At 36.5% G+C, this 25,105-nt stretch overlaps 1 protein-coding gene and 1 long non-coding RNA gene across 3 annotated transcripts; one reads left to right on the forward strand and one right to left on the reverse strand.

Annotated features, from left to right (window-relative positions):
* Positions 1–6,148: 6,148 nt before the first annotated feature.
* LOC126814631 (E3 ubiquitin-protein ligase TM129) lies at positions 6,149–10,542 on the reverse strand. 2 transcript variants are annotated; one of them, XM_050539916.2, is made up of 4 exons: positions 10,204–10,542; positions 9,441–9,912; positions 8,183–8,342; positions 6,149–6,611 (listed from the first exon to the last, which is right to left on the reverse strand). In XM_050539916.2, the coding sequence occupies exons 1-4, from the start codon at positions 10,406–10,408 to the stop codon at positions 6,351–6,353; spliced, it is 1,098 nt and encodes a 365-aa protein (XP_050395873.1). In that variant the 5' UTR covers positions 10,409–10,542; the 3' UTR covers positions 6,149–6,350. The 2 variants fall into 2 exon arrangements, with proteins under 2 accessions (XP_050395873.1, XP_050395872.1); XM_050539915.2 differs by having other exon boundaries at positions 8,180–8,342; positions 10,204–10,541.
* An 11,361-nt stretch (positions 10,543–21,903) lies between these two features.
* On the forward strand, positions 21,904–23,952 carry LOC126814642 (uncharacterized). Its single transcript, XR_007677685.2, has 3 exons — positions 21,904–22,060; positions 22,450–22,572; positions 23,502–23,952. It is a non-coding gene; the product is annotated as an uncharacterized LOC126814642 (long non-coding RNA).
* The last annotated feature ends 1,153 nt before the right edge of the window (positions 23,953–25,105 follow it).

A 25,105-nucleotide genomic window follows, 5' to 3' on the forward strand; every position in this document is an offset into this window, starting at 1 on the left:
CTTGTTTATTTGGTTTGACTTGAACCCCTTGGGATCTTGGCTTGTTCAACTGCTCATGGACATAAAAGACTTATTGAAATTAAGAAGTGCCTCGTTGGAAACGGAAGTTAAATAAAGCTATTTCACACACAAGAGGCATACATCACAAGTATTTGCAGAGTTATTACCCATATCACAGAAAAACAGTAATCGTTCAACGTAAATGTTTTTAAGATTTTTATTTCATAAGGATGAACCGTAATGAAAATCAGTCATTATATTACATTAGATTGAATTTGATGGTGGAAATTTATATATTTCTTCTGATCTACTAAAATGATTTCAAGTGGTCTCGATTAAAGATACCATCCCGCATAAAAACTGGGTGATTTAAAGGACAATATTGGTGTCAGTCATTATTACATATGTGATAGAACTGGTTAAATACATTCCAAATATAATTTTAACACAGAGATCCTTTTTACGGAGACTTGTAACAAGCACGTGAAGAAACGGGAAGTGGCGCCAAACATGACAAACGATCAAATTTCATTTCACTGATAATTCCGTTGAAGTTGAAAAGTTATTATATGGGACGGTGAGAGGGTATCTCACAATTCAAAAATAGAATTGGCTGTCACTAGATAAGGGACACGAGAAAAAGTAGAAAAATCCTGTGCATTCCCTCGCTTATAATCATTCTGTTCTTAATAAAAACATGGTAATGCACAGACTTTTTCTAATTTGTTCGTTATCTTTTATCTAGTGACAGCCAATTCTATTTTTGAATTGTGAGATACCCTCTCACCGTCCCATATAATAACTTTTCAACTTCAACGGAATTATCAGTGAAATGAAATTCGATCGTTTGTCTGTTACCGCTCGTTACTTCAGTATGTTATATAGAAGGACAACTCGTGTTTGTCATGTTTGGCGTCACTTCCCGTTTCTTCACGTGCTTGTTACAAGTCTCCCGTAGCAATGATCTCTGTGTTAAAATTATATTTGGGATGTATTTAATGAGCTCTATCACATATTTTATAATGACTGACACCAATATTGTCCTTTAATGCTATATTTGGACATATTCAAACTAATTAATCTATCTAAATTTTGCTTCAGATCCTTCTCAAAACATTGTCTTTGTGAGGGAATACCCCTGCTATAAAAAATCTATTAAAAAGAGGTCATGTTTGTGTCATAGGACTTGGCTGATGCACTACCTAGCAATGGGTGTGAAGTCTGAGGAGAATTCATTGCTTATACATGATGATGTTGTCTTTAATCGCTGTCCATTTATCATAAATATCAAAGCCTAATTAAATTCTTGGATTATCCACTGCCCACGTCTTTTTTATCTTGGAAACTGTTGTACGTTTCAGCTCACCATCAAGTTTATCAACATATACATCAACACTGGGAGATCAGACAATCTTTGCGTGCAACCTTTGTTGTCACTCGAGCAGACATCCCTAATCGTCAGGTTGCCAGTTATTAAAACCCTTACATTTTTCTAATAAGATTGAATGTTTGAACTTTACATATATATCAAGATTGCCATATTTTGTTGCAAATAACCACCCGATAAATTCTTTTGTGGTAAAGTATCTTTAATGAAAGTACTTAAAGATACATTATGGGAGATTTTTACAGAGAGTTGGCCATTCTTGCTATAACAGTTCAAAAGTAGATGATGAAAGAAGAATATATTGAAAATTTCAGTCAAATTACTTTATTCTGAACATAGTTATCATCGTTGTAATATTTGCCTAGAAATGGTAGTGAAATGTGCCATCACCTTGGTCGATCGTTTGATTGACAGGCGTTAACTCCACCTACATATCTCGATTATCAAGTAAAGTTTTCAATGGCATGTGGAAACGCTCTACAGCGGCCTCGCTACGTACACTCTATCATTTAGCCTCGATCTAACTGACGTATTATCATCAGGGTGCGCCATATTTCAATTTATCAATGAGTGAAATCCTATTTAAATCCGAGCTGTAGCTGAGCCATCCGTGGGTCTACAGAGTTGATTTTGTGCTTGTTGTTTAAATAAAGATCTAATTTATAATTTCTATAACATCTGACGCCTAAATTAAGACTTGCAATAATCAGATTTTGCTCTTGCATAATGCATGTTTAATATATTAATAGAACTTAAAGGAGCTAAATCGCTAATATTTGAGACCTAGAAATTCACACAAATCGATTGCAACCCATATTATAATGTAATATGAATGTATATAAACTGATTTACATTCAATCTGTTCTGTGTTTACTCTAATTTCAAATCAGTTATGTTCGGTGGAATACGCCAGAAGTCTCAATAGAATGGCAATCTCTAGCGTCGCGTTATTCCAGTCTACACCGATAGTATTTATTGTGCATGCTCTCCAGATAAGAGATTGGCGTAACCGTTTGACAAGATCACAACATCAATGTTGAGTTAAATTGACAAATAATTCGTGTTTTCAATGTTGAAGACTTTGGATGATATTGAGTTAGAGACTTAGATACTTTAAACACTCTGGTTTTATCTTGGTAAGGGGTGGGCGGCGAATGGTTAGCATATGCATGCTGCACCATAAGGTCTTTCATTGAGTCAACTGGTGTGGTTTCAATTCCCCGGTTGTACGTGAGTAGGATCGCCTGTCCAACCTCGTGCGTTTTCTCTGGGTCCTCCAGTTTCCCCCCACTGCTAAAGACCCCTACGCGCAAGCAAATTATTGAAATAAAATTGAACCATGTTAGTCCAGAAATGACCTGGTTTGTGTTGTTAAACCCCATTTCTCTCACTCTCTCTTTGTAAGGGGTTTTCTCCTGGCATACTGATTTCCACCCACAACTAAATACCATATTAGTCAGATGTGTTCATTTTAAAAATAATTGTACTATGTGATTTAGTGGATATTTAGATAAGAATACAGATCCAAAAGCCAGTCTGCAGAAAAGCCAATATAACAAAATATAAATTTATAAGTACTTACAGAGATCTAACACCTTGATTGCTCAGTCCCTGGCCTTAAAATACTTGATTGTGTGAGTATTCTTGAAGGTAATTAAAAATGTATGAAATCTGATTAGTGGACCTACATCACTTGAGCTCTGTATATTGATTGTTTTTTTTTTTATATAGAAATAGTCTTAATAATTTATACAGTTAATGTGTTACTACTGTAACTATTTTTTGTGGTATTTACTCTTCATTAATTTATGTCAGTTTTTGGTACTTCTAAATTTGCGACCTGAATCCTTATAATTACAAAGAAAGCTAGATTGAATGGGTTTAAAACTGTGGCATAGCTAATGTCTGTATGTTTTTGGGGCATATGTACAACTACAGCATATTAAAGAAGTCAAATTAATTATTTTGTAAAATGTATCAAGACACAATTAGCCAATCATTATATCCAAAAAGTTTAACTACATTACACACTTTTTTAAATATACGCCCACGTGGAAATGTGGTCGTATATTGTTGTCCACCCGTCGTCCAAAACTTATCATCTGATTATTTTGAAATTGATGTGATGTTTACTTCAGTGAGATTTAGAAGCCTATTTAATTTCAATAATTTCGGTTAATTTCTTCTGGAGTTATGGCCCTTGTTTCACCTTGTGAAAGCTGTAATGACAAAAAAAAAGATAGATTGCTAGGCAACGAAATATACGCCAATAGCAGCTAAATCGTCCGAGTGGTCGACAAGTGTTGTCGCATATTTATTCTTTTGTAGGTAATTGGGAGCATTTACAACACAGATCAGATTATTATTTTTGTCGTTTGAGACTTCACAAGTTTCTGCAAACTGAAACAAGTAACTCTGGAAGTAATTTACGGAAAATTATGAAATTTGACAGGCTTTTTCATTTTACTAATTTAAATAATGCATATAAATTTCATATAGAACGTTCAGAAGGTTCCCAAAGTAATAAACGGAAATTATTGAAATTAAATAGGCTTCTACATTTCACTAATATAAACAACACATATCAATTTTAAAACAATCGGATGGTAACTTTTTGCGTTATACCGTTCACAAGAAATTGTGGACGACAGACAGGGGGCGACAGCAATATACGCCCACATAAAAAGTTATCATCCATTCTGTATAAACGGAAATTATTGAAATTAAATAGGCTTCTACATTTCACTAATATAAACAACACATATCAATTTTAAAACAATCGGATGGTAACTTTTTGCGTTATACCGTTCACAAGAAATTGTGGACGACAGACAGGGGGCGACAGCAATATACGCCCACATAAAAAGTTATCATCCATTCTGTATGAAATTTATAAGCATCACTTTAGTGAACCGAAGAAGCCTATTGAATTTCAGCAATTTCCATTGATTACGTCTAGAGTTATGGCCCTTGTTTCACTTTGTTGCACCTGTGAATGCTTTAACGACAAAAGTTATCATCCGATCTGTATGAAATAAATATGCATCATTTTTAATCAGTGAAACAAAAACGCCTATTATTTAGATTAATTAAACTAAAAAGCTTGTTGGATTTCAGCAATATCTGTCCATAACTTCTACAGTTATGGCCCTTGTTTAACCCCGTTGAACCTTGTGAAATTTATAATATATGCATCATTTAAATTACTGAAATGAAGAAGCCGTTTAAATTTCAGCAATTTCCGTTAATGACAACAATTTCTGTAGGTTACTTCCAGAGTTAAGACCCTTGTTTCAGTTTGTAGAACCTTGTGCACCCTTAAACGACGAAAATTATAATCCGATCTGTATGAAATTGTCTTGTAAATTCCCCCCCCCCCCCATCACCTACAAAAGAATAAATATGCGTCAACCACTCAGACAATTTAGCTGCTGTGGGCGTATTTTTTGTTGCCTGGCAACTTATCTTTTCTTCTTTTTTTTTTATGCAACACGGATTATAAATGCTATTTTGAGTGCTCTTTAAACTAAGTATCACACACTCTTAATTCATGTATTTTTTTAAATACTTTTTTATTCAAAATATATATATTTTTTTTAAAATCATGTCAAGTATGGGGGTTAACAATTTAGCACTACTCTGTCCAGGCTATTTTCCATGTAAACGCCAACATATTTTGAATAGACTTTTTTCACTGGAAATGAAATGAAATGGGGTTTAACTTCCTACTATTCTGTTCTGACTGGCCTTATGAAGATGGGCATACCCATACAGTGTGCTATGAGGGAAATTTTGCCTGGGCAGCAGCAGCACTATAGCCTATTCTTATATCGATTTCCAACTGCTAAGGGATCTTTTACGTGCACACCAATGTATACACACGACCTAGGTTTTTTGTCCCATCCAAATGACTAGACAGCTGTCCTTGCCAGTTCTCCGTCCTGCGCCACTGACAAGGGAAAACCATGCCGGAAAATCACGATGAACTTTCTCGGCCAATGCAGGGATCGAACATGTGACCTCCAGGCTAGCGAGCCAGTGTCTTCCCCACTTAGCCACTGTGATTCCCACAACGAATTTGGCATCATTTCATGTTTTCAACCAATCTGATTAAAATACAGTTCTATATTCCGTTTCATTTTTTTATACTTTCGATGGCCTACACTACATGAAGATCTGACAAGTTATAGCGATAGGTCACGTCAGGGGTCAAAAGACCGACTTTTGACCCTATGACGTCAGACATTTGATTAACCAATCAACATTGATGTTACTAGTGGATTACCCACAGTTCCGTGAAAAACATACCTAAAGCTCGACGTAACAGAACGTTTCATTGGCTTATCCCTGACACCATTCAAAACACGAGTTAAATAATAACTCTTCCAGATCCAAGTGTAGTAAAGACAAGTAAAACGAAATTTTGAACTATAAAAACGAAATGAAATAGGATCTGTGTTTTAATTTTTGGAACAGACAAAAAATGCACACACACTCATATATAACTGCTGTTAATGCTTATAAAGTTATATCCAATCCACAATTCAAGGCAAAAATATGCACCATACAGTATTAATGATGTAAACTAGTAAAGACTACAGACTGGCAGTCTATAATTCTGAAATCAAAGTCCAAAATACTAAGTACATTTACACTGAGAGTAAAAACTAACCTTGGATTAAGGGGGAATTTCTTATTGTAGTTGTATTCTCACATAAAATTTGAGGACATTGGAATTAAAGTCAAGAAATATAAAAGAAATAAGTGTTCACAAGTTTATGGTATTCATATGGTAAGTCCCCATAAATAATACAAAAATAGGATATGGTTATGTTCACTGTATGATTTCTCAAATTTAACATGTCTATTAACAAAAGGTGACAGGTGACACTTTACAATAATGTATTACAGTTTTACTCCATTGCAGATAATACATGTATGTCCTGGCACTTGATAAGAATGTCTACAAGTTACTTCCCATGATAGGACAGACATCCAGAACACAAAACTTGGCCCGACAGGTAGGACAAGGTGAGATACTACCAAGCCATGTCTCTGGTTCCTGTTGATTCTGTCTACTGGCAAACCATTTACCCATACACTCTAAACACCACATAGGTCTACAATAACACTGTTGACATTCACCATTAGATAAGTCATCACATTGTTTTCTTAATTTAACATTAGAAAGTTTTATCATACATCCAATACAATTATCTACTTCCTGCAAATAAAAACAATCTATTCAATAAACCTAAAATATGACAGTAGGTCTTTAAGGTAGTACAGGCCTATGTCATTTAACTCTGCGATATCACCCTTGGCGGAAGCGGACATCAGGCCTTTGGATTGCTTTGAAATACTTCACAAAGCATAACTACAATATATTATGTTATACATGATTTAACTTAAATCCATGGCAACTTCAGCAAGGTTTTATATTGCTATAATAAATATAATTCAAATTGTATTCCTGAAGGATTTTTTTCACATCACCAGTAGTGTACCCTACATGTACATGTAGGTAATGACAGAAAGACGTTGCGGTAGTCGAGTCTTAGTAAATGTTCCAAATTTGAAAAAAATCTTGTAGATTGCAAACCAGGACTCCTATCACAAAGTCAACATATGCATAAATTCAATAGAATTAAATATTGGTACAATCAAGTCACGAATGCGTATATCACATGCAACCTCTGTGTAACCCAATGGTGAATCCAATAGGCTTTGTGAGAACTTTCATTTGTTTTGATGTAATTTCCAAGATTCAGTGTTAAATACTGTGACAATTAAGCAAGCAGGGTTGGGTGCATCACACATTCACTTTAGATCATGAGGTCTGTCACACGTAGGCACCTTTTCTTTTGGAGACTTGCTGCGTTCTATTTTTAGGCTCAAATAACCCAACCATATCAGAAAGCATGCAGTTTCACCTTAAATTGATTTTGGAATTCTTAATATATTCAATCGTTTTAACCGGTACGAATCAAGGTACGAATGAATTTGAGGTACGAAGTGAAGTACGAAACGGCTCATGTGAGGTACGAATGAACTAAGTAAGAAACAGCCAGGTTACGAAACAGCTGACATCCACATGATCTCAAACTTGTACATGACAATGAGTGGGGATGCATACCCAACCTCATAGGTTTTGTCTTGGGGCCCACTGCTAAAGACCCCTAAAAAGTGTTATTAAAATAAATTTGCACCATATGTTAGTTGCGACAATAAACCAAATTCTTCTTTCTCTTTTTGAATAATTCATGATTCTAAACCCAAAGCAATCTGACCCGATATTTCGTTTTGTTTTTTCATACTTTCGATGGCCTACACTACATGAAGATCTGACTGGTTGTACTGGAAGTTCATGTCAGGGGTCGTACAAGTGGCTTTTGACCCTATGACATCAGACATTGACTAATCAATCAGCTTGAAATCTAGTGGTTTACCCACAGTTCCGTACATCGCAGGACAAGAACTCGCCGTAACAGACTGTTTCATTGGCTAATCCCTCACTTCAACCAGAATGCCGGTAATATAACAACTCTTCCAGATCTTAGTGTAGTAAAGACAAGTAAAACGAAATTTTGAACTATTAATAACAAAAAAAAATAGGATCTGTGTTTTAATCAGATTGAACCCAAAGGGTATATTTACATAATCTTTAAAGGTTTTTCAAGGAGTCTGTATACAGAAATATATCCCGAGAACACTTCTGTAGTGCTGTGTCCTATGCAACACCTTCAACAATAGTATTACTATTAAGAGTTCTTTGAAATATAAATAACTTACCACCATATCAGATGGTAATGTATAAACAGCATTTTCTGATACTTGTTGTCTAAAGGCCTCGATAAACTTATCACTTAATGACTGTTGTATCACAATACTTCTTACATTTCTAACAGGTAAATGGAGTTTTTCTTTCAAATCACCATATTCTAAGGCATTTAATCTAAACATAAAAATATAAATTACAAAATAAAAATTATCAAATAAGAGGTACATGTAATAACTGATCAAATCAGTTTACAACACTGCATATTTGAGGCCATTGCCATAATGATAAGGGCATGTTCATAAAAATTCCTTGTTTATATCTTTTCCATGGAGTATGATTTGAAGACTTTGTTACTTGGAGAAAAAAGATAGGTTGCCAGGCAACAAAACATACGCCCACACTAGCTAAGTCGTCCGAGCGGTCGACAAGGGTTGTGGGATATTTATTCTTTTGTAGGTAATTAGGGGAATTTAATAGACAATTTCATACAGATGACATTATAATTTTCGTCGTTTGAGGTTTAACAAAGTAAAAACTAAAACAAGGGCTGTAACTCTGGCAGTAATCTACAGAAATTGTTGAAATTCAACAGGCTTTTTCGTTTGACTAATTCAAATAATGCATGTAAATTTCATACAGATCGGATGATAACTTTTGTTGTTCGAACGTTCACAAGGTTCAACAAAGTAAAACAAGGGCCATAACTCTAGAACTAATTGACGGAAATTGCTGACATTCAAATTCAATAGGCTTCTTCATTTCACTAATTTAAATGATGCATATGAATTTCATACAGATTAGGTGATAACTTTTGTCATTCAAGCGTTCACAAGATTCAACAAAGTGAAACAAGGGCCATAACTCTAGATGTAATTAACGGAAATTTGCTGAAACTCAATAGGCTTGTTCGTTTTACTAATTTAAATGATGCATATAAATTTCATATAGAACGGTTGATAACTTTTGTCGTTAAAGCGTTCACAAGGTGCAACAAAGTGAAACTCCAGAAGAAATTAACAGAAGTTATTGAAATTAAATAGGCTTCTTCATCTCACTAATGCAAACAACATATATCAATTTCAAAACAATCAGATGATAAATGTAGTCTGTAGAGTGTTCACAAGAAATTGTGGACGACAGACGGACGGACGGACCGACAGATGGACAGACAGATGGACAGACGGACAGGGGCGACGGCAATATATGACCACATTTCTATGTGGGCGTATAAAAAGCAGTCTAAAAAAAAATAAAATAAAGTATATACAGTACCTTATATAAAATGGTTTCAGATTCGGATTTATTCCTGAAACTAATATTGACAGAAATTGTGCTGTTAAATTGTTTTCATATGATATTGCATGTTCTTCTGAGTGAGATAGCGTAAGATGTATATCACTTTGTCTAGCAACATGTACATAATATGTTGATGTCTTCATAACCCATGAATCCGTAACTATTACTCTTCTACCAAAACTACCAGTAGTGAATTTATCAATACGCCGGAATTCAATGTCTATAGCAGATGCAACTGACCTCCAATTTCCATCACTGGACAGAAATCTTAATTCATTGGCTATCGGATGATAATTCCACTTATTTCTTGACCAATAAAAAGCTGTAATGCATGTTATGATAGGTACTATAACAGCAACCAATAAATATATCTGCCACAGTGTGGGTAGAGTATTAATGTAGAATAGTTTCAGCTCTGGTGCACATACTGCTAAACCAATGTAATAGCCTGCAAAATAAAATTTAACATGATGTACTCTATATTATTATAAAGATATATTTCCTAACAGTCGATGGAAAAGGAATGAAATATTGTTTAAAGTCCTACTTTTCTGCACTGACTGAGCTAATGAAGACAGGCAATCATACACTATATGCAGTGTGCTATGATGAGGGAAATTTGTCAATATTTCTTTAAAATGCATGCCAATGTGTACACATGACCTCGGTTTTCTGGACCCCGCCTCCTCGCTGCCCAAATCAATGAGTTCTAGTCTAATAATAATTAAATAATTATTACCTAGTAAAAGAAATGAATGGATGACAACGGTAACACTTGTTCGACGTATGTGATAATAAATAAAATTCAGGTCTTCACTTCCCAAAAAATTTGAAAGGAGATTCTGAATAGTTAAGCCACTGGATACAAATTCTGTTGGTGGGGCCAGAAAACAGACACAAATAAATATGTATATAAGTGAATAAAATAGTGCGTTTGAATCCATATTGATTCTTATTCACTTATGAATTATGTGGTTCATTATAAACTGATAAGCCAACAAATTAATTGGAACAACAAATACAATATTTAAGCGTGTCACTTTCAGAATCACTTCCGTCAACAATCGGTTCGATTAGGGCATCCAAGATATAATTTATTAATAAATTCTACACGCATGTTTCGGCCTATAATCAATCTAATCACACAGTCTATAAGCTAGTAATAGACTAAGAATTAGCCAACAGACTTACCAGTTTGGTCATTTATAATGCAATAAATTAAGGTGAAAATCTTATTCACCATAACATTAATTAGTATTATTAGTCTACATGGGTTTTAATTTTAATGAAGATTTCAGCGCCTGCGCAGCGGAAGGCGGTGTGTTTACCACTGGTTAACCACTCGAAAGCAGCTACAGATAAAAACAAACACAAAATTTGGGAATTGGATGAAGAAATATAACGAAACGAAATAGTAAAACATCGCCAACAACAATAATCATAACTGCAATGCAGTGCTGACGGGTTTCAGAAGTGTAGAAATACTGGATTTTTAACATTTTGCGAATACAATACATTCAAAATACATTGCAACAATATACAATACCCTTTTTTAAAATAAAGCATAATAAATTATATAGGCTATGTTTACATCGCTGTGGGTTTTATGCGCGGTTTCATGAGATCATAACTTGCATACAAGCTGTAATTTAGATTAGATTGAAAACAAAATGTAGTGGCCATATTTTTAAATGTCACCAATTGGACTTATTTAAATTATATCTTTTCCGTGATATATCTATCTTATATAATAAACATGTCACAATTCTATGTTATACAATTACTGCTTATTACTGAGCGACGTTTCGACAAGGCTTCTCTGGTCATTATCTTAAGCAACGATAAAATACGAAAATATAACAAGATAATGTACATAACAATACTTGATTAATGCTGACCAACCAGAGATACCTTTTTAATTGCACATACCTAAAGAAGCCCCTACTTAGTTAGGGATTATAAAATTTTAATGTTAGTAACAACATCCAATACGGCATGTAGACCCCTTTACATGAAATTAGCACACATTGATTACTGGATAATTTGTTGTGGGGTATTTACAATGATTTGGTCAGGTTTTAATAATCACAAACCCTGAAAGAAAATGAATTTGATTAATGATAACAGCGACCACTTTACCTGAAATGAACGCAAGTTATTAATGGATAGCTTGTTGAGTATTTACAATGATTTGATCAGATATTCATAATCACAACACCCCAAAAAAGATGAAATTTGATTGGTATTATAAACGAAAATGTCGATATGTGCATATTGATGTAACTGATTCCACTTAAATACAAAAACTCTTTCGGCTGGCCCCCGGATCCATTCACTTTGATTTGATATTTGTTTATTTGGTGCAATGTCTATTTTCTGTCGTGTCCGAAGGGTTTATCTTGTAGATTTTTGTTTTACGTATAGTGCGGTCCTCCTGCACTTACTATTAGAGTAGAGTTTTAACCCTTCGTACTGCAGAATGTTCTCGTTGTCGGGTTTTGCTCCTGTTCGCTCACTACACTTATTTTTTTTTTAGCGTTTTCTGAGATTCTATCCGGATTATCGCCCTATTGTTAAAATTGTTTGGCCTTCTAACTCATGATGTCAACTGACAGACTATCGCCATTGAGGAGACGACCACTGTCAAGATTAGTCGCATTATTTCTGTTACGTCTTTTTTTGTATTCCTGATTGTTTTCAAATTTGAGCGAAGTCTGTGTCACTACAGACTCGGGACTGTACAGCGCAGTTGACGCTTGTGGCTGGCCCCCCGGATCCATTCACTTGATTTGATATTTGTTTATTTGGTGCAATGTCTATTTTCTGTCTTGTCCGAAGGGTTTATCTTGTAGATTTTTGTTTTACGTGTAGCGCGGTCCTCCTGCACTTACTATTAGAAGAAAGACTGCACAAAACAGCCTGACTATTTAATTTAGTAAGTATTATTTACACCGGACGCTATAGAGATTTAGGAAAGCAGGATTTGAACCATTAAGTGCATTGAATTTCAATAACAGCAGTCCTGAAAAGCCAAATAATAGTCAATTATTAATTATGATATTTTAAAAAAAAAAAAAAAAAGGATTATTGAAATCCTTACAAAATTAGATTATTAGTCTTGAATAGTGGTGAGAATATTGTTAAGTATTAAATATTGATTAAATAGAATTCGTCGGGATTTTTCTGGCGGGGTTCACTCTTGTTTAGTGGTGCAGGACGTGGGGCCTGGCAAAGGACAACGTGCAGTCGTTCGGATGGTATTAAAAAAACGATGTCCCATATCCGGATTCGAAATAAAGTGGGAGCCGCGGTGGCTCAATGAGTAGTACCTTTGCACGCTAACTTCATCAAATAAGTTCATTGGGATTTTTCTGGCGGGGTTCACCCTTGTCAATGATGACGGGATCTGGCAAGGGACAATGTATAGTCTTTCGAATGTGGTAAAAAAACAAAAAAAAACAACAACTGAGGTCCCGTGCCCGTATTCGAAATGATGTGGGAGCTACGGTGGCTCAGTGAGCAGGACTTTTGCTCGATAACTTCATTAAAGTTCATCGGGATATTTCTGGTGGGGGTCACCCTTGTCATTGGTGTAGGACGGAGGGCCTAGTAACGGACAACGTCGAATGGGATAAAAAAAAAACCGAGGTTCAATGTCCGGAATCGAAATTAGGCGGGAGCTACGGTGGCTCAGTGAGTAGGACGTTTGATTCCTTACTTCATCAAAGTTTATCGGGATTTTTCTGGCGGGGTTCAACCTTGTCAGTGGTGTAGGATGGAGAGTCTGGCAACGGACAACGTATAGTCGTTCGGATGGCACAATAAACTGAGGTCCCGTGTACACATTTGCGGGGAGGGGGGGGGGGGGGTAGAGGATTAACGCGTACGCGTAAAATCGCAAGGTCTGTCATTGATTCAAGTGCCTCGGTTTCGTTTCACCACATGGTGGACGTGACGGAGTGGGTTTTCTCCGTGTTCCTCCCACTGTTAAAGATCCCTACGCGCAAGCGAATTATTAAAATAAAATTGAACCATATGTTTGTGTCGAGTGGACGTTACCCCCCCCCCCCTTTTAATTATTAACACAACATACAATATGTGTAGTAGCCTACTATGGTCTTTGCAACTATATCTTTAAATTGGATTCACACATTGTATAGAAGTCATATCTCACGGACTCAAATTAAACATACATTATGCAAGAGCTAAATCTGCCTATTGCAGGTCTTTCTTTAGGCCTGAAATGTTATCTAAATTAGACATTAATTAAAGATACATTATGGTAGATTCGATAACGAGTTGGCAGTTGTCACTATAATAGTTAAAAACTAGATAATGTAAAGGCCATTTGCTGAAAATTTCATTCAAATTGATCCACTATGAATCGAGAACTAAGCGATTGAAATTTCCGCTTAGCCTCGATCATCATTACTAAAGTCAGTACGATAACCAGCATAGTCTCGATTATCCATTTAATCGTTAAATCGTGAAGGAAAGTATGCAGTAAATCCACTAAAGATCGCAGGCTAGCGATGCCATCTAGAGTTGATTATGGTCTGGATAGGTTAATTAATGTCTAATTAATAATTTAGATAACATTTCGGGCCTAAACCATTTAAATTAACCAAAGCAGGCTGGTGCGCAATAATGTCCCCAAAAGAGGGTAACGCAAACCACCTTGCACCCCAAATTATCATATTATATTATATCAAATATGTAATTTCTTATAATGTTGTATTGTACTTACAAATGAAATTGAAATAAAGATCTACACAATCAACCGTATGAATTTACGATTAAGAATGCCATATTGAATTTAGTACTTTGCCCTATTTTAATTAATATTTTTTTTTTTTTTAATATAACCTAATTAGTTTATTATTGTTTTTCACCCGCCCATCTCCTCCCCACACCGAACCGAAGCCTTACTAGACGAAACATAACCATTATAAGACCAGATACTCTCTTTCTTCTTTCTTTCTTTTCAGGTGCTGGATTCTTTCTTCAGAGAACCAATAAACTAAAGGAACGAACAACAAAATAAAGACGAAATCAACCACCATACCGGACGACAAAACCAAATGGAAGGAAGAATGGTCCAGGCCATACACTCGCCAACAAGCCCCAAGGAAGAGTTGCACCGCTCTGCCATATATATATGCTAAACAAACAGAAGTCATTAATAAAGCAGAGACGGAACTATTGGCACATATTGAAGGACACCAAGACCAAGAACTAGTGGAACTTCTGAAAAATATATGGAACAAAGAAATGTCTACGGAGGAAAATAAATCACACGCAATATGGAAAAAGAAGAAGGAATTCTTGATAAACTTACCTACGCGTGCTGAAGAAATGGAGGACACCCATACCGAGGCGAATGTTTGTCACAACACAGAGACACCTAATTCATCCAACGCAGCTCCACCCAGAAACACCTGGCAAATGGTCAACAATAAAAAGCGAAAACTAGGGACTAAACCCAAAGAACAACCAAGGGCACGTAATAATAGATATAAAAGACCGAATGTGCCGAAGAAAGATGGGAGAAACGTGACCAATGTGTCTAGCACCAACCAAGGGAATGCCAAACAACAGCGGTCTGGGCACACTACGCAGGATCGTTTTTTTCAGAAAGGCCAATCCCAACCGCACCGACCACCCTCACAAAACCGACCTCCACAGTACAGTACAACAAGAAAACCCAGCGTCGCTCCAACAACGAGACCACAACACCCAATCGCGGGAACCAGTACACCCGAAAATAATTAATATATCATCCACAGTCATAAATGATCAAGAGATAAACCTTCTACAGAAAGGCCTGAAATTCACACCGACGCCTAGAGCCAATATACAGGAATTAGAGTGTGATATAAACGCTTTCTGTAGGAAGCTACGACTGAAGGAATTTTTCGGTGAAACAGATTTAAAAGCGCCAGAGGATATTGTGCGGAACAAAAGTCACTTCAATCCCAGGGGGGGCAAGGACGTGACGCTGGACAATTTCATTGACTATTTAACCAAGTTGCCACTTCCTATAAACCGCAACACAAAATCAAATGTGTCGAAGGAGGAACAGTGTGCTATAAAATCTTTGAAATCTAACGACACGATCGTTATTAAGGAAAGCGATAAAGGGGGTGCCATAGTTATCATGGATGCGGAATATTATCAGAGAAACGTCCTTAAAATACTTGTCGACAAACGGGTGTATACAACCCTAGATTCCAACTATGATAAAAGAACAATGGGATTAATAAACGCCTTAATCCAAGATCACAAAAACGAACTGACGTACAACGAACAGGATTATCTCCGAAAATTTGAGTACAAAACAAGTCAGTTTTATGGTCTTCCAAAAATCCATAAATCCAAGATGATCAAGGAGTCTATTAAACACCAAAATGCCGAATTCATCAGTGTTTTCCAGCCAGGTGATCTCACATTCAGACCAATAATTGCCGGCCCGTGCTGCCCTACTAATAGACTATCAAATCTTATTGATATCTTACTCAAGCCGTACGTGCCAAATGTAAAATCTGTTATTCGGGATGACATAGATTTTGTTAATAGATTGCCCCAAAATCTGAACGATGGCGACGTTTTCATAACCATGGATGTTTGTAATATGTATGGCAACATTTCCCATGACCTATGCCTTCAGGCCATAGAATATTGGTTGGATAAACATCCTGAATGCAGTCATGAGAGAATTTCAAAAAGCTTCATCCTCAAAGCTATACGAATCATCCTGACTAACAACACTTTTACATTTGGCGAAACCAATTACAAACAGATTCTTGGTATAGCGATGGGTACCAAGGCGGCACCACAATTAAGTAATTTAACAATGGGATTCCTTGAGGAAAAACTATACTCAATTGTAGAAATTGAACATGGGGTGGATTACAGATTATATTTAGAAAATCAGTTGAAACGATTCCTAGACGATATATTCTGTATTTGGAATGAACGAATTGGCAACATTGCAGATTTGCAAAAAATAATGAATGATTTAGATCTAAATATCAAATTCACAATTGAAACGAACGATCTGCAAATCGCATTCTTGGACGTTCTAGTGAAACGAAGGGGAGAACTCCTTATAACGGATATGTATTCTAAAGAAACAGATACCAAAAACTCTCTTTCATATAAATCATGCCATACCAAAAATAATATACCATTTTCTTTAGCTAGAAAAATATGCACCATTGTGATAGATGAAGACCTCCGGGTTGTCAGATTAGGTGAGCTAAAAAGAAATTTATTGAAACAGTATTACCCTCTCGAGGTAATAGAAGTTGGGATAAATAAGGCTTTGGCAATTGATATTCAAACACTGAGGGCTACTAAAGCAAAAGACAGTTCGGATAATATCATTACCTTTGTCGCTACTCATAACCCCCAACATCCCAACTTCTTTAAAACAATGTACGAGAGTAGGGCAATCCTGGCATCAAACGACAACCTCAGAATTAAATTTGATAAGGTTCAATTCATTAAATCACAAAGACAGCCACCTAATCTGAAGCGTCTCCTAACCAAAGCAAAATTCAATTCATCTATCACAAGGACCGGCTTTTATGTATCTAAATGCCCGGATCTTCGATGTAAATGTTGCGACCATATTACGCCAAATAGCAAATATAATTTTCCTAAGTTTACATTTAGTGTCAACGACAATATGAATTGTGACACAAAAAATCTCATATGTCTTGACTTGCAATGGGTGTCTAAATTTTTACATAGGGGAGACGTCCACGCATCTACGGGATCGAGTACGCAACCATCGACGGGATTGTAATATTGAAAATGGGCCCTTATTTGTAAATAGACATATTTTTAAATGTGCACAACACCTACAAGTAAAATTCAAAATTTTCCCTTTTTATAAAATGAAAGTCGATGACACCACGAAAAGGAAATTAATGGAAAACCATTTTATTAAAAAATATGTTCCTCGACTTAATAGTCAATAAGTAACAATTGGCCATTAGCTTCATTAATTTTCTTAAACCTATCCCATGATTATCTTAAACTCATTGTTCATAAATTGAACCCCATATACTACAGATTAACACATGTGTATACATGTTTCTATTAGTTAACGATATATACTATTCAAAAAAAGTAGGGGATATTTGATTTTTAAGTGTTATTAAAGTCACCTAATGAAACTGACGAAGAAACAAATGACAAAATGAAATGAAGTTCACATTCATCGATTTATTCCAAATGATCGTTAGACTAAGTAAGGCACAGACTGACCATTATAAGGGTAAAATGATACCCGGGGTCAAACAGCAAAGTTACCACAGCATCACAACCAAGTCAGTAACGGGTAAATCCTCCTCTGTTTGCCAAACAAGCATTGATCCGACGTGGCATACTCCTAATGAGACGTCTAAGTTCATTTTGGTCCAGATTGTCCCATTCCTGTTGCAACGCAGCAGCAAGTTCTTGGACATTGGCAGGACGTTGTTGACGTTGACGTAACCTCTGTCCAAGCATGTCCCAGACATGCTCGATGGGGGAGAGGTCGGGACTCAGTGCTGGCCAAGGTAATGTGGTGATGTTCTGTTGTTGGAGGTAACCTGTAACGATCCTGGCCCTGTGACATCTTGCGTTGTCATCCTGGAAGATGAATCGGCGGCCATGACGTCGTGCGAACGGCACAACATGAACTGCCAAGATGTTGTCCCGGTAGTACTGGCCTGTAACACGCCCTGCAACAACATGTAAAGCCGTTCTTCCAGCAACAGTGATGCCTCCCCACACCATAACAGAACCACCCCCAAATCGATCATGTCTGATGACGTTAACGTCTTGGAAGCGCTCGTTTCGACGACGCCACACCCTCCTACGTCTGTCCAAAAAATCAACAGTGAACCTTGACTCATCTGAAAACATCACATTGCTCCAGCGTCGATTATCCCAGTGTTGACGATCCCTACACCAACGACGTCTTGCCTGAATGTGATGATCTCTCAAACATGGGATCACGCGAGGACGTCGGGCGCGAAGGTGACCCCTATGCAGTCGATTCCGAATCGTCTGGCCACTCACTCTCACACCAGTGTCTGTTTGAAGACGAGCGCTGATCTGATTTGCTGTGATGACACGATTTCTCAAGGCCAAGGTACGGATAAATCGATCCTGGGCTTGAGTTGTCGCCCTTGGTCGACCTGAGCGTGGTCTGTCCTGTACAGATTGTGTATCACGGTATCTGGACCATAGCCTGCTTATGACAGACTGAGAAACATTCATCGTCCGCGCCACAACCGCCTGTGTTGTGCCGATCTGTAGCATGCCAAGGGCACGTAACCTTTCATTTTGGGTAAGCCGACGCATATCAAAATTTGTTTTCTGGTCACTAAAACCATTAAACTGATGTTTCCACCCTGGAATTCAATGCCACAATGACTGTAACATTCAAAGTCAGAGTCGTGCAAATCTTGGGTTGGACCCCCATGATGATCCCAAGCATCACCTGCATTCCATGCGGTAGCTATTGGTGCGTTTGGGCGTCACATGTAACTGGAAATGTTTCTTCTGTTAGGTTCTATAGTGACTTTTTTCGTAGTCATTTGCATATTTTAGTATTATACCCCCAAAATCAAATATCCCCTACTTTTTTTGAATAGTATACTATGTAACCTTAAAATACAGATGTGACGTCACCCTTTGATGTTGGCGTACCATTATTTCAAATAATCGTACGGGCAACTTGCCAATCGTACCTTGTCAAATATTAGACTCGAGTGACGTATTTCACTGTAAACGCACGTATTATTGTATTTTAAGATGTTTAATGGTCTCGAGCTGAGACATTGCGTAATATATTGTAAAAACACCCGGACCTGACGGTCCTCTTGTTACAATATATTACTTAATGTCTCGCTCTCGACCATTAAACAATACATAGACAATATGGTAACTATAGCCAATTAAAATCACAGTGTTACTATGTAAATATGTATAAATATACTATACTGTCCATCTTTATACAATGACATTATTTATGAATAGTCCCAAGACGGACGAAAAGTACTTTAAAATGTTATTAAACCAGTGCTGAAATCAGTTTGTGTCGGCATACCTTTTTTTATCTTTTCATCATTTACCGTGAAACAAAGTAGTGCAGCTTTGCGGTTGTGCAATTAATTTTGGATATATATATATATATATGTACATACTATGTCTAAATGTTCGTCCAAATTTATGTCTGTTTTGTCAAATGTCCGTATTGCGTGTCTGTCTGTTTATGCTTGTCTAAATGTTCGTCCATATTCATGTCTGTTTTGTCACAAATTCGCCTGTTTGTCAATGTCTACGGTCACTCCTTAATACTTTGCACCTATTATCTCACGTCTCGTCCTGTTATCTATTGCCTTCTGTACATATATATAAAAACCTATTATCCTTTTTCCACTAATCACATTGTAATTATTTCACTATGTATATATAACATGTAATTGTGCTATTTCACACACACGAAATTAATTAGATCACACCCAGTCTGTCAGAGCAGCCATCAAAAGCTATATACACTTTATTGAGAACAAGGAACAAGCGGCTTTAATAATAAAGTTGTATAAACGACTTAATATTAGATTAATTTTAAGTTCAGTGACACTGAAAACACTTTAAATTACATATTATAAACCATATCAAAGAGTGAAATGAGCTTGAAAAGTTATTTCCAATATTTATGTAATTTTAAGTTTAAACAAAATATGCTTTTAATTCATTTTGAATGTGCTGATTGGTGTAATTGATTATTAAATAATTATTAAAAATTTCATCCAGGCCAAACAAAATTTCGTCTATGGTGATCTTTGCCGCATATTGTTTTGTTATTTTGCTGCAATAATACGTTTAATTGAATTCTTGTCTCTATGAAACTTTCTAGCCTTCGTAATTAAAGCAGCTTAACAGTAATACGCTTATATGAGGGAAATATTTAAAGCCCCAATTAAACATGCCAATTTAAAACCCTAAACATGGAGTGACCGTGTCTATTCATTTAGGTGGTAATGACATCGCCGCGACATCGTCACCTGTAGATATATACAAGAGTGTTTTTTTCAAAGGCGCCTGATTTGGAACTGGAATTATTTAAAAGACAACGAAGGCGCGTTAATAAGTCATTAAAAGACAGATATAAAGATAAATTCGTGTGCTTTCCTGACATATTATACCCAAGGGGGGGGGGGGCAATCAATCTGGTCTGCCCTCTGTTTGCCCCCCTCTCCCAATAATTTTAGAAAATAAAAAAGTATTTGTGGTACGTTTCGGTAATCAATACTTTCCACCGTGAATAAATCCCACATCCCCACTCAGTCATAGACTGATACCCCCCACAAGGACTCGCTACTTTGGCGCTCATAAGGGGAATTCGTTGAGGTTCGCAAGTCCGTTCGTTTGACATTTTGTTCTCTGGTCGGATAAACTAGTGATCAGGCGACGGACGGTATCTGGTCAGATCTATTTATCTCAACGATCGGCGCCTGACTGAATACTGTCTGACAGCATTTCCGGCAGTCTATTTTTCAATATTTTCTGGGGTGGGGGTCCACCATACCCTCCGTAAGGACTCCATACTTTGACGCTCGTGAGTGGGCTTTTGTTTGACACTTTAACTCAACGATCAGTGCCTGAAATACTGCCAGGCTGCATTTGCCCCCTTAACCTTGGACTTTGCCCCGGCTTTGCCCCTGTAATTATTATACTGGAGTGCTGCTAATTGGTGATATTAGGTTTGTATTTTATAATATTGGGTAGTATTGGTAGTATTTGATAAGTATTTGGTAGTATTGGGTTATTATTTGCTTGATTTGGGTGATAATAGGGAGGCAAATGGAACAGCCAGACATCGGTAATCACATTTGAAGTACATTTCCCACGATGTATCTCACTATTTTTGAAAAAAGTCAAGTAATATGCTCATTTGGCACCGTTATGTTGTAGTATTGGGTAGTATGTGGTGATATTGGAGTGGTATTTGGGTGGTATTGGGTAATATTGGGTAAATCGTCCCGCCGCTCCCAGAGCAAGAGTAATACCGTAAAGATTAAATATATAGTTTTATAACATTCAACACCAAAAATATATTTATTAAGTTATGGCCATTAAAAGGTTACGTTGTTTGACTTCATTATGTACCGCCACCTCTCTGTGTCTTAGATAAATACAACCAATCTTTACATGAAAATAAAACATTTGCGACTTTCATAATATGTGAAACAATCTAGTGTGTTGAAATATCATATATAGTTTGAAGTAGACTGAACATAAGTTACACATTATCTTTCAAATCCGTTTGAACAGTAGGACGTTAAACCCCATTTCATTTCATATCCGTTTGAAGTTGACCGAGACGCATACTATCATTCGTATCCGTTTATTAATTACGGCATGTACGACTGAGTGAGGAAATTCCAGAGAATGTTATTTAATTATTCCGGATCTAATCTCCTGTAACCAGGATGTTTTTCAATGGGGGAGGGGCTTATATTTTATATAAAAAGAGCACTAACAGCTTACAACATTATTACAAGTTTCAGAAGCTGGAGTAAGAAGATTAGCAGGTGAGTAACATTAGTTGTGGATTGTATATTGCCTTTGTCTTTATATTATATACGATGAAAATTATCAATTTAGCCGTCCAAATGTTTGCATTCCGAGATTGAAGTCCTGTACGGAGGGATATTATTAATAACTTGTCTGCACACACTGATACAGACAGACGAAAAAGTACAAATGTAGAATTTGTTTTTCAGTTTTTCAAACGAAATCACCTTTAAAATGTTTTCTAACCATCCACACATTTATTTTTCAATAGACAAAAAGACACAATTTATTTTCAAGAATAAAGCGACAAAGCATTCTATTGGCATGAAAATTATTATAGATAATAAATTTGTTGTTGATTTTATTTTCTATAGATAATGTCAAATATTTTATTTCTATATTGCAGGTTAACAAAGCTAAAATAAAAATGAAGGTCTATCAAACCATGTTTGTGTCCCTTGTGGTCATTTCTGTTATCGGTGATGTGGGTCATTTTTTCCAGTCTCTCTCGGCTTCTCCAGGTAGTGAGGTAAGTTATTCTCTTTTTATAGCCCTTTTTCGATAACTCACACTTTTGCAATTTCTAAAGTTGCAATTATTACAAGGGACAATGTGTCGGGCTGTATAATTCACCAAAGGTCAATGACTATTTGTCGGAAAAGGAAAACAACGAAAAATAGTCCTGGTGTGTGTGTGACCTAACGAACCAATTATACAACGTTTAAATTTTTATCATACGTTTTATTCAAAATTTATATCTAGTAATATTAATAATGTGGTAGTGTAATCATACTTATTATAAAGCTGGCGATCATGATATCCCATACTTTTATACTTGTTAGTGCATACTGAATAATTTTCGTGCGTTTTCTTATAGTTCCTTCACGAACATAATCTATAAGTGGCATTTAGCGATTGAGGAAATGGGCTAATAAAGACGGGCATATGTCATACAGTGTGCTATGAGGGGAATTTTGCCCGGACAACTGCAATACGGCCTACTGTCAAGGGATCTTTTACGTGCACGCCAATGTGCACACAGGACCTCGGTTTTTCGTCCCATCCGAACGACTAGACAGCTGTCCTTGTCAGGCCCTCCGTCTTGCATCACTGACAAGGGGGAACCACGCCGGAAAATCTGGATGAACTTTCTCGGCCAGTGCAGGGATCGAACACCCGACCTCCAGGCTAGCAAGCCAGCGTCTTACCCACTTAGCCACCGTGACCCCCAGCGATTGGGGAACACATATTATTATTTATGGGATATCAATCACTATTTTATTAAAAGCACGATGTTTCGACAAGTATCGTTCACGTTTTCAACCTACAGTAAAAACATGATACAAGTACGGAATTCAGTGTGATTAAATTGGATACAATTTCAATAAGCCGTTACCCTAGTAAAATTCGTCTCGCACCTATTAAAAATATAACATTTAAATAAATTTTAACTTACAGTTGTCAAGGAATTCCTACAGTTTGATCTCAGGGGCTGACGCATGGGTTGGGTTAGCTGCCAGAGCTGTTGGTAGAGCTATAAAGAGTGCTGCTGGTCACAGAAAAAATAAACGTCCAAGCAACAAAGGTAAACACCAGAAAGGAGACGCTCGACGACAGAGAGATCAAAACAGGTCTGATGGACAAAAGGGCGGTAAAGGCAAAAGTAAGAAACGAGGTTGAAGAACAAATTGAACGTGAAAAACAATTTTAAAAGAAATACAGAAGTAAAGTTAACCTGCAAGAAAATAATTGGGATTCTTTTTACATGAACGCATAATTCTAATTTTGTTTACATTTTATATTTACACTATACATTGTGCACTGTATTATTTGTTACATTTTTATCATTCTTATTTTTAAATACAACGTGGTATTTCTTAAAATAAAATGTCATTGCAGATACAGGGAATTTATTGTTTTCAATGAGTTTGAGTAATACATGACTACCCTGGTGTTTATAGGCCCTGCGTGATTCTAAAACATAAATTCAAAGAAAATATTAAAACCCCGCCTGAGCAACGTGAAGCATAATTTTGAAGAACATTGCAGATAATGTGATAAAGTTATCGCAATTCCTAACTTTCGGTGTACCAAATTTCCGAAGAACTTGTTTCAGAAGTATTGTTGTCCGCCCAATATAAGAGTAGTTGGGTACTGTTGTTTTGTTTTTTTGTCTGCGGTATCACTTCGATGGAAGAGGACGTTAAATAAAGCTATTTACCACACACTGTTATTAATCACCAATTGTGATAATATTCAGCAACTTCAAAAGATACATGTATTCCAGAAATCTAGGATGTTCAGCTATATAAAGATTTCTCGACATTCAGTGGGGCGGTTCTGCGTGTGTGTGTGTGTGGGGGGGGGGGGTATCTCCTATGTTACTAACGATGAACCATCCTACTACGACAAATACCTTATTATGCGATCTGATCCCAATTCTACTACTTTCAGGTTGGCTACGCCGCTGATATTTAACCTCCAAAATGCAACAAACGCGCCTTCTTTGTGTTTTTGAGATTTCCATGTTTGGCTTGGATTGTTCGGCTAATGTTTTCATAATATTGTCCATGCCTATCTATCTGGCTTATTAAAAGTTTACATGGCTTAAAGTAACCAAAATCTATCTTTTTCTTACCAAGTCCCAATTAAAGCTTTGGAATAAAGTTCCACATTACACGTAAAAACTTTGCCTCGACTGAATCGTTACAAAGAAAATCCCCTAAGACTCATTTATTTTTAAAAGCGTGGGAAATTTAACCATTTTATTAGCACTTTTATCAGTATTTTTTTTTTCGACTCTCTTGTACAATTATATTACAAATGTTTTGTAGTTTCATGGCCTATATCGGGTGGTCCAGAACGAGTACACTATTTAAAGTGGCATAATGCAAAGGGTATATTAGCAATATCATTAACTTTCCCCGTGTGACACAATATGGACCTTTGAAAACTTCACTCCAAGTTTCAGGTCCATAGCTCAGGTCCATAGTTTAAAAAAAGAACGTCAAATTATTTTAGCCGGATTGATTAAGTCACGTCACACTCACCTCAATTTACAT

Source organism: Patella vulgata, chromosome 3 (genome assembly GCF_932274485.2).
Source record: "Patella vulgata chromosome 3, xgPatVulg1.2, whole genome shotgun sequence".
Lineage (NCBI taxonomy): Eukaryota > Metazoa > Mollusca > Gastropoda > Patellidae > Patella > Patella vulgata.

What these genes read in the sequence shown, in the direction of transcription:
- LOC126814631 (XM_050539915.2), bottom strand. Translation starts at nt 10,408, where the DNA reads ATGGATTCAAACGCACTATTTTATTCACTTATATACATATTTATTTGT. An exon ending in CTGAAACCATTTTATATAAG is followed by an intron (nt 8,343 to 9,440) that starts GTACTGTATATA and finishes TTTTATGTTTAG; the next exon opens with ATTAAATGCCTTAGAATATG. An exon ending in CATTACCATCTGATATGGTG is followed by an intron (nt 6,612 to 8,179) that starts GTAAGTTATTTA and finishes TTTTATTTGCAG; the next exon opens with GAAGTAGATAATTGTATTGG.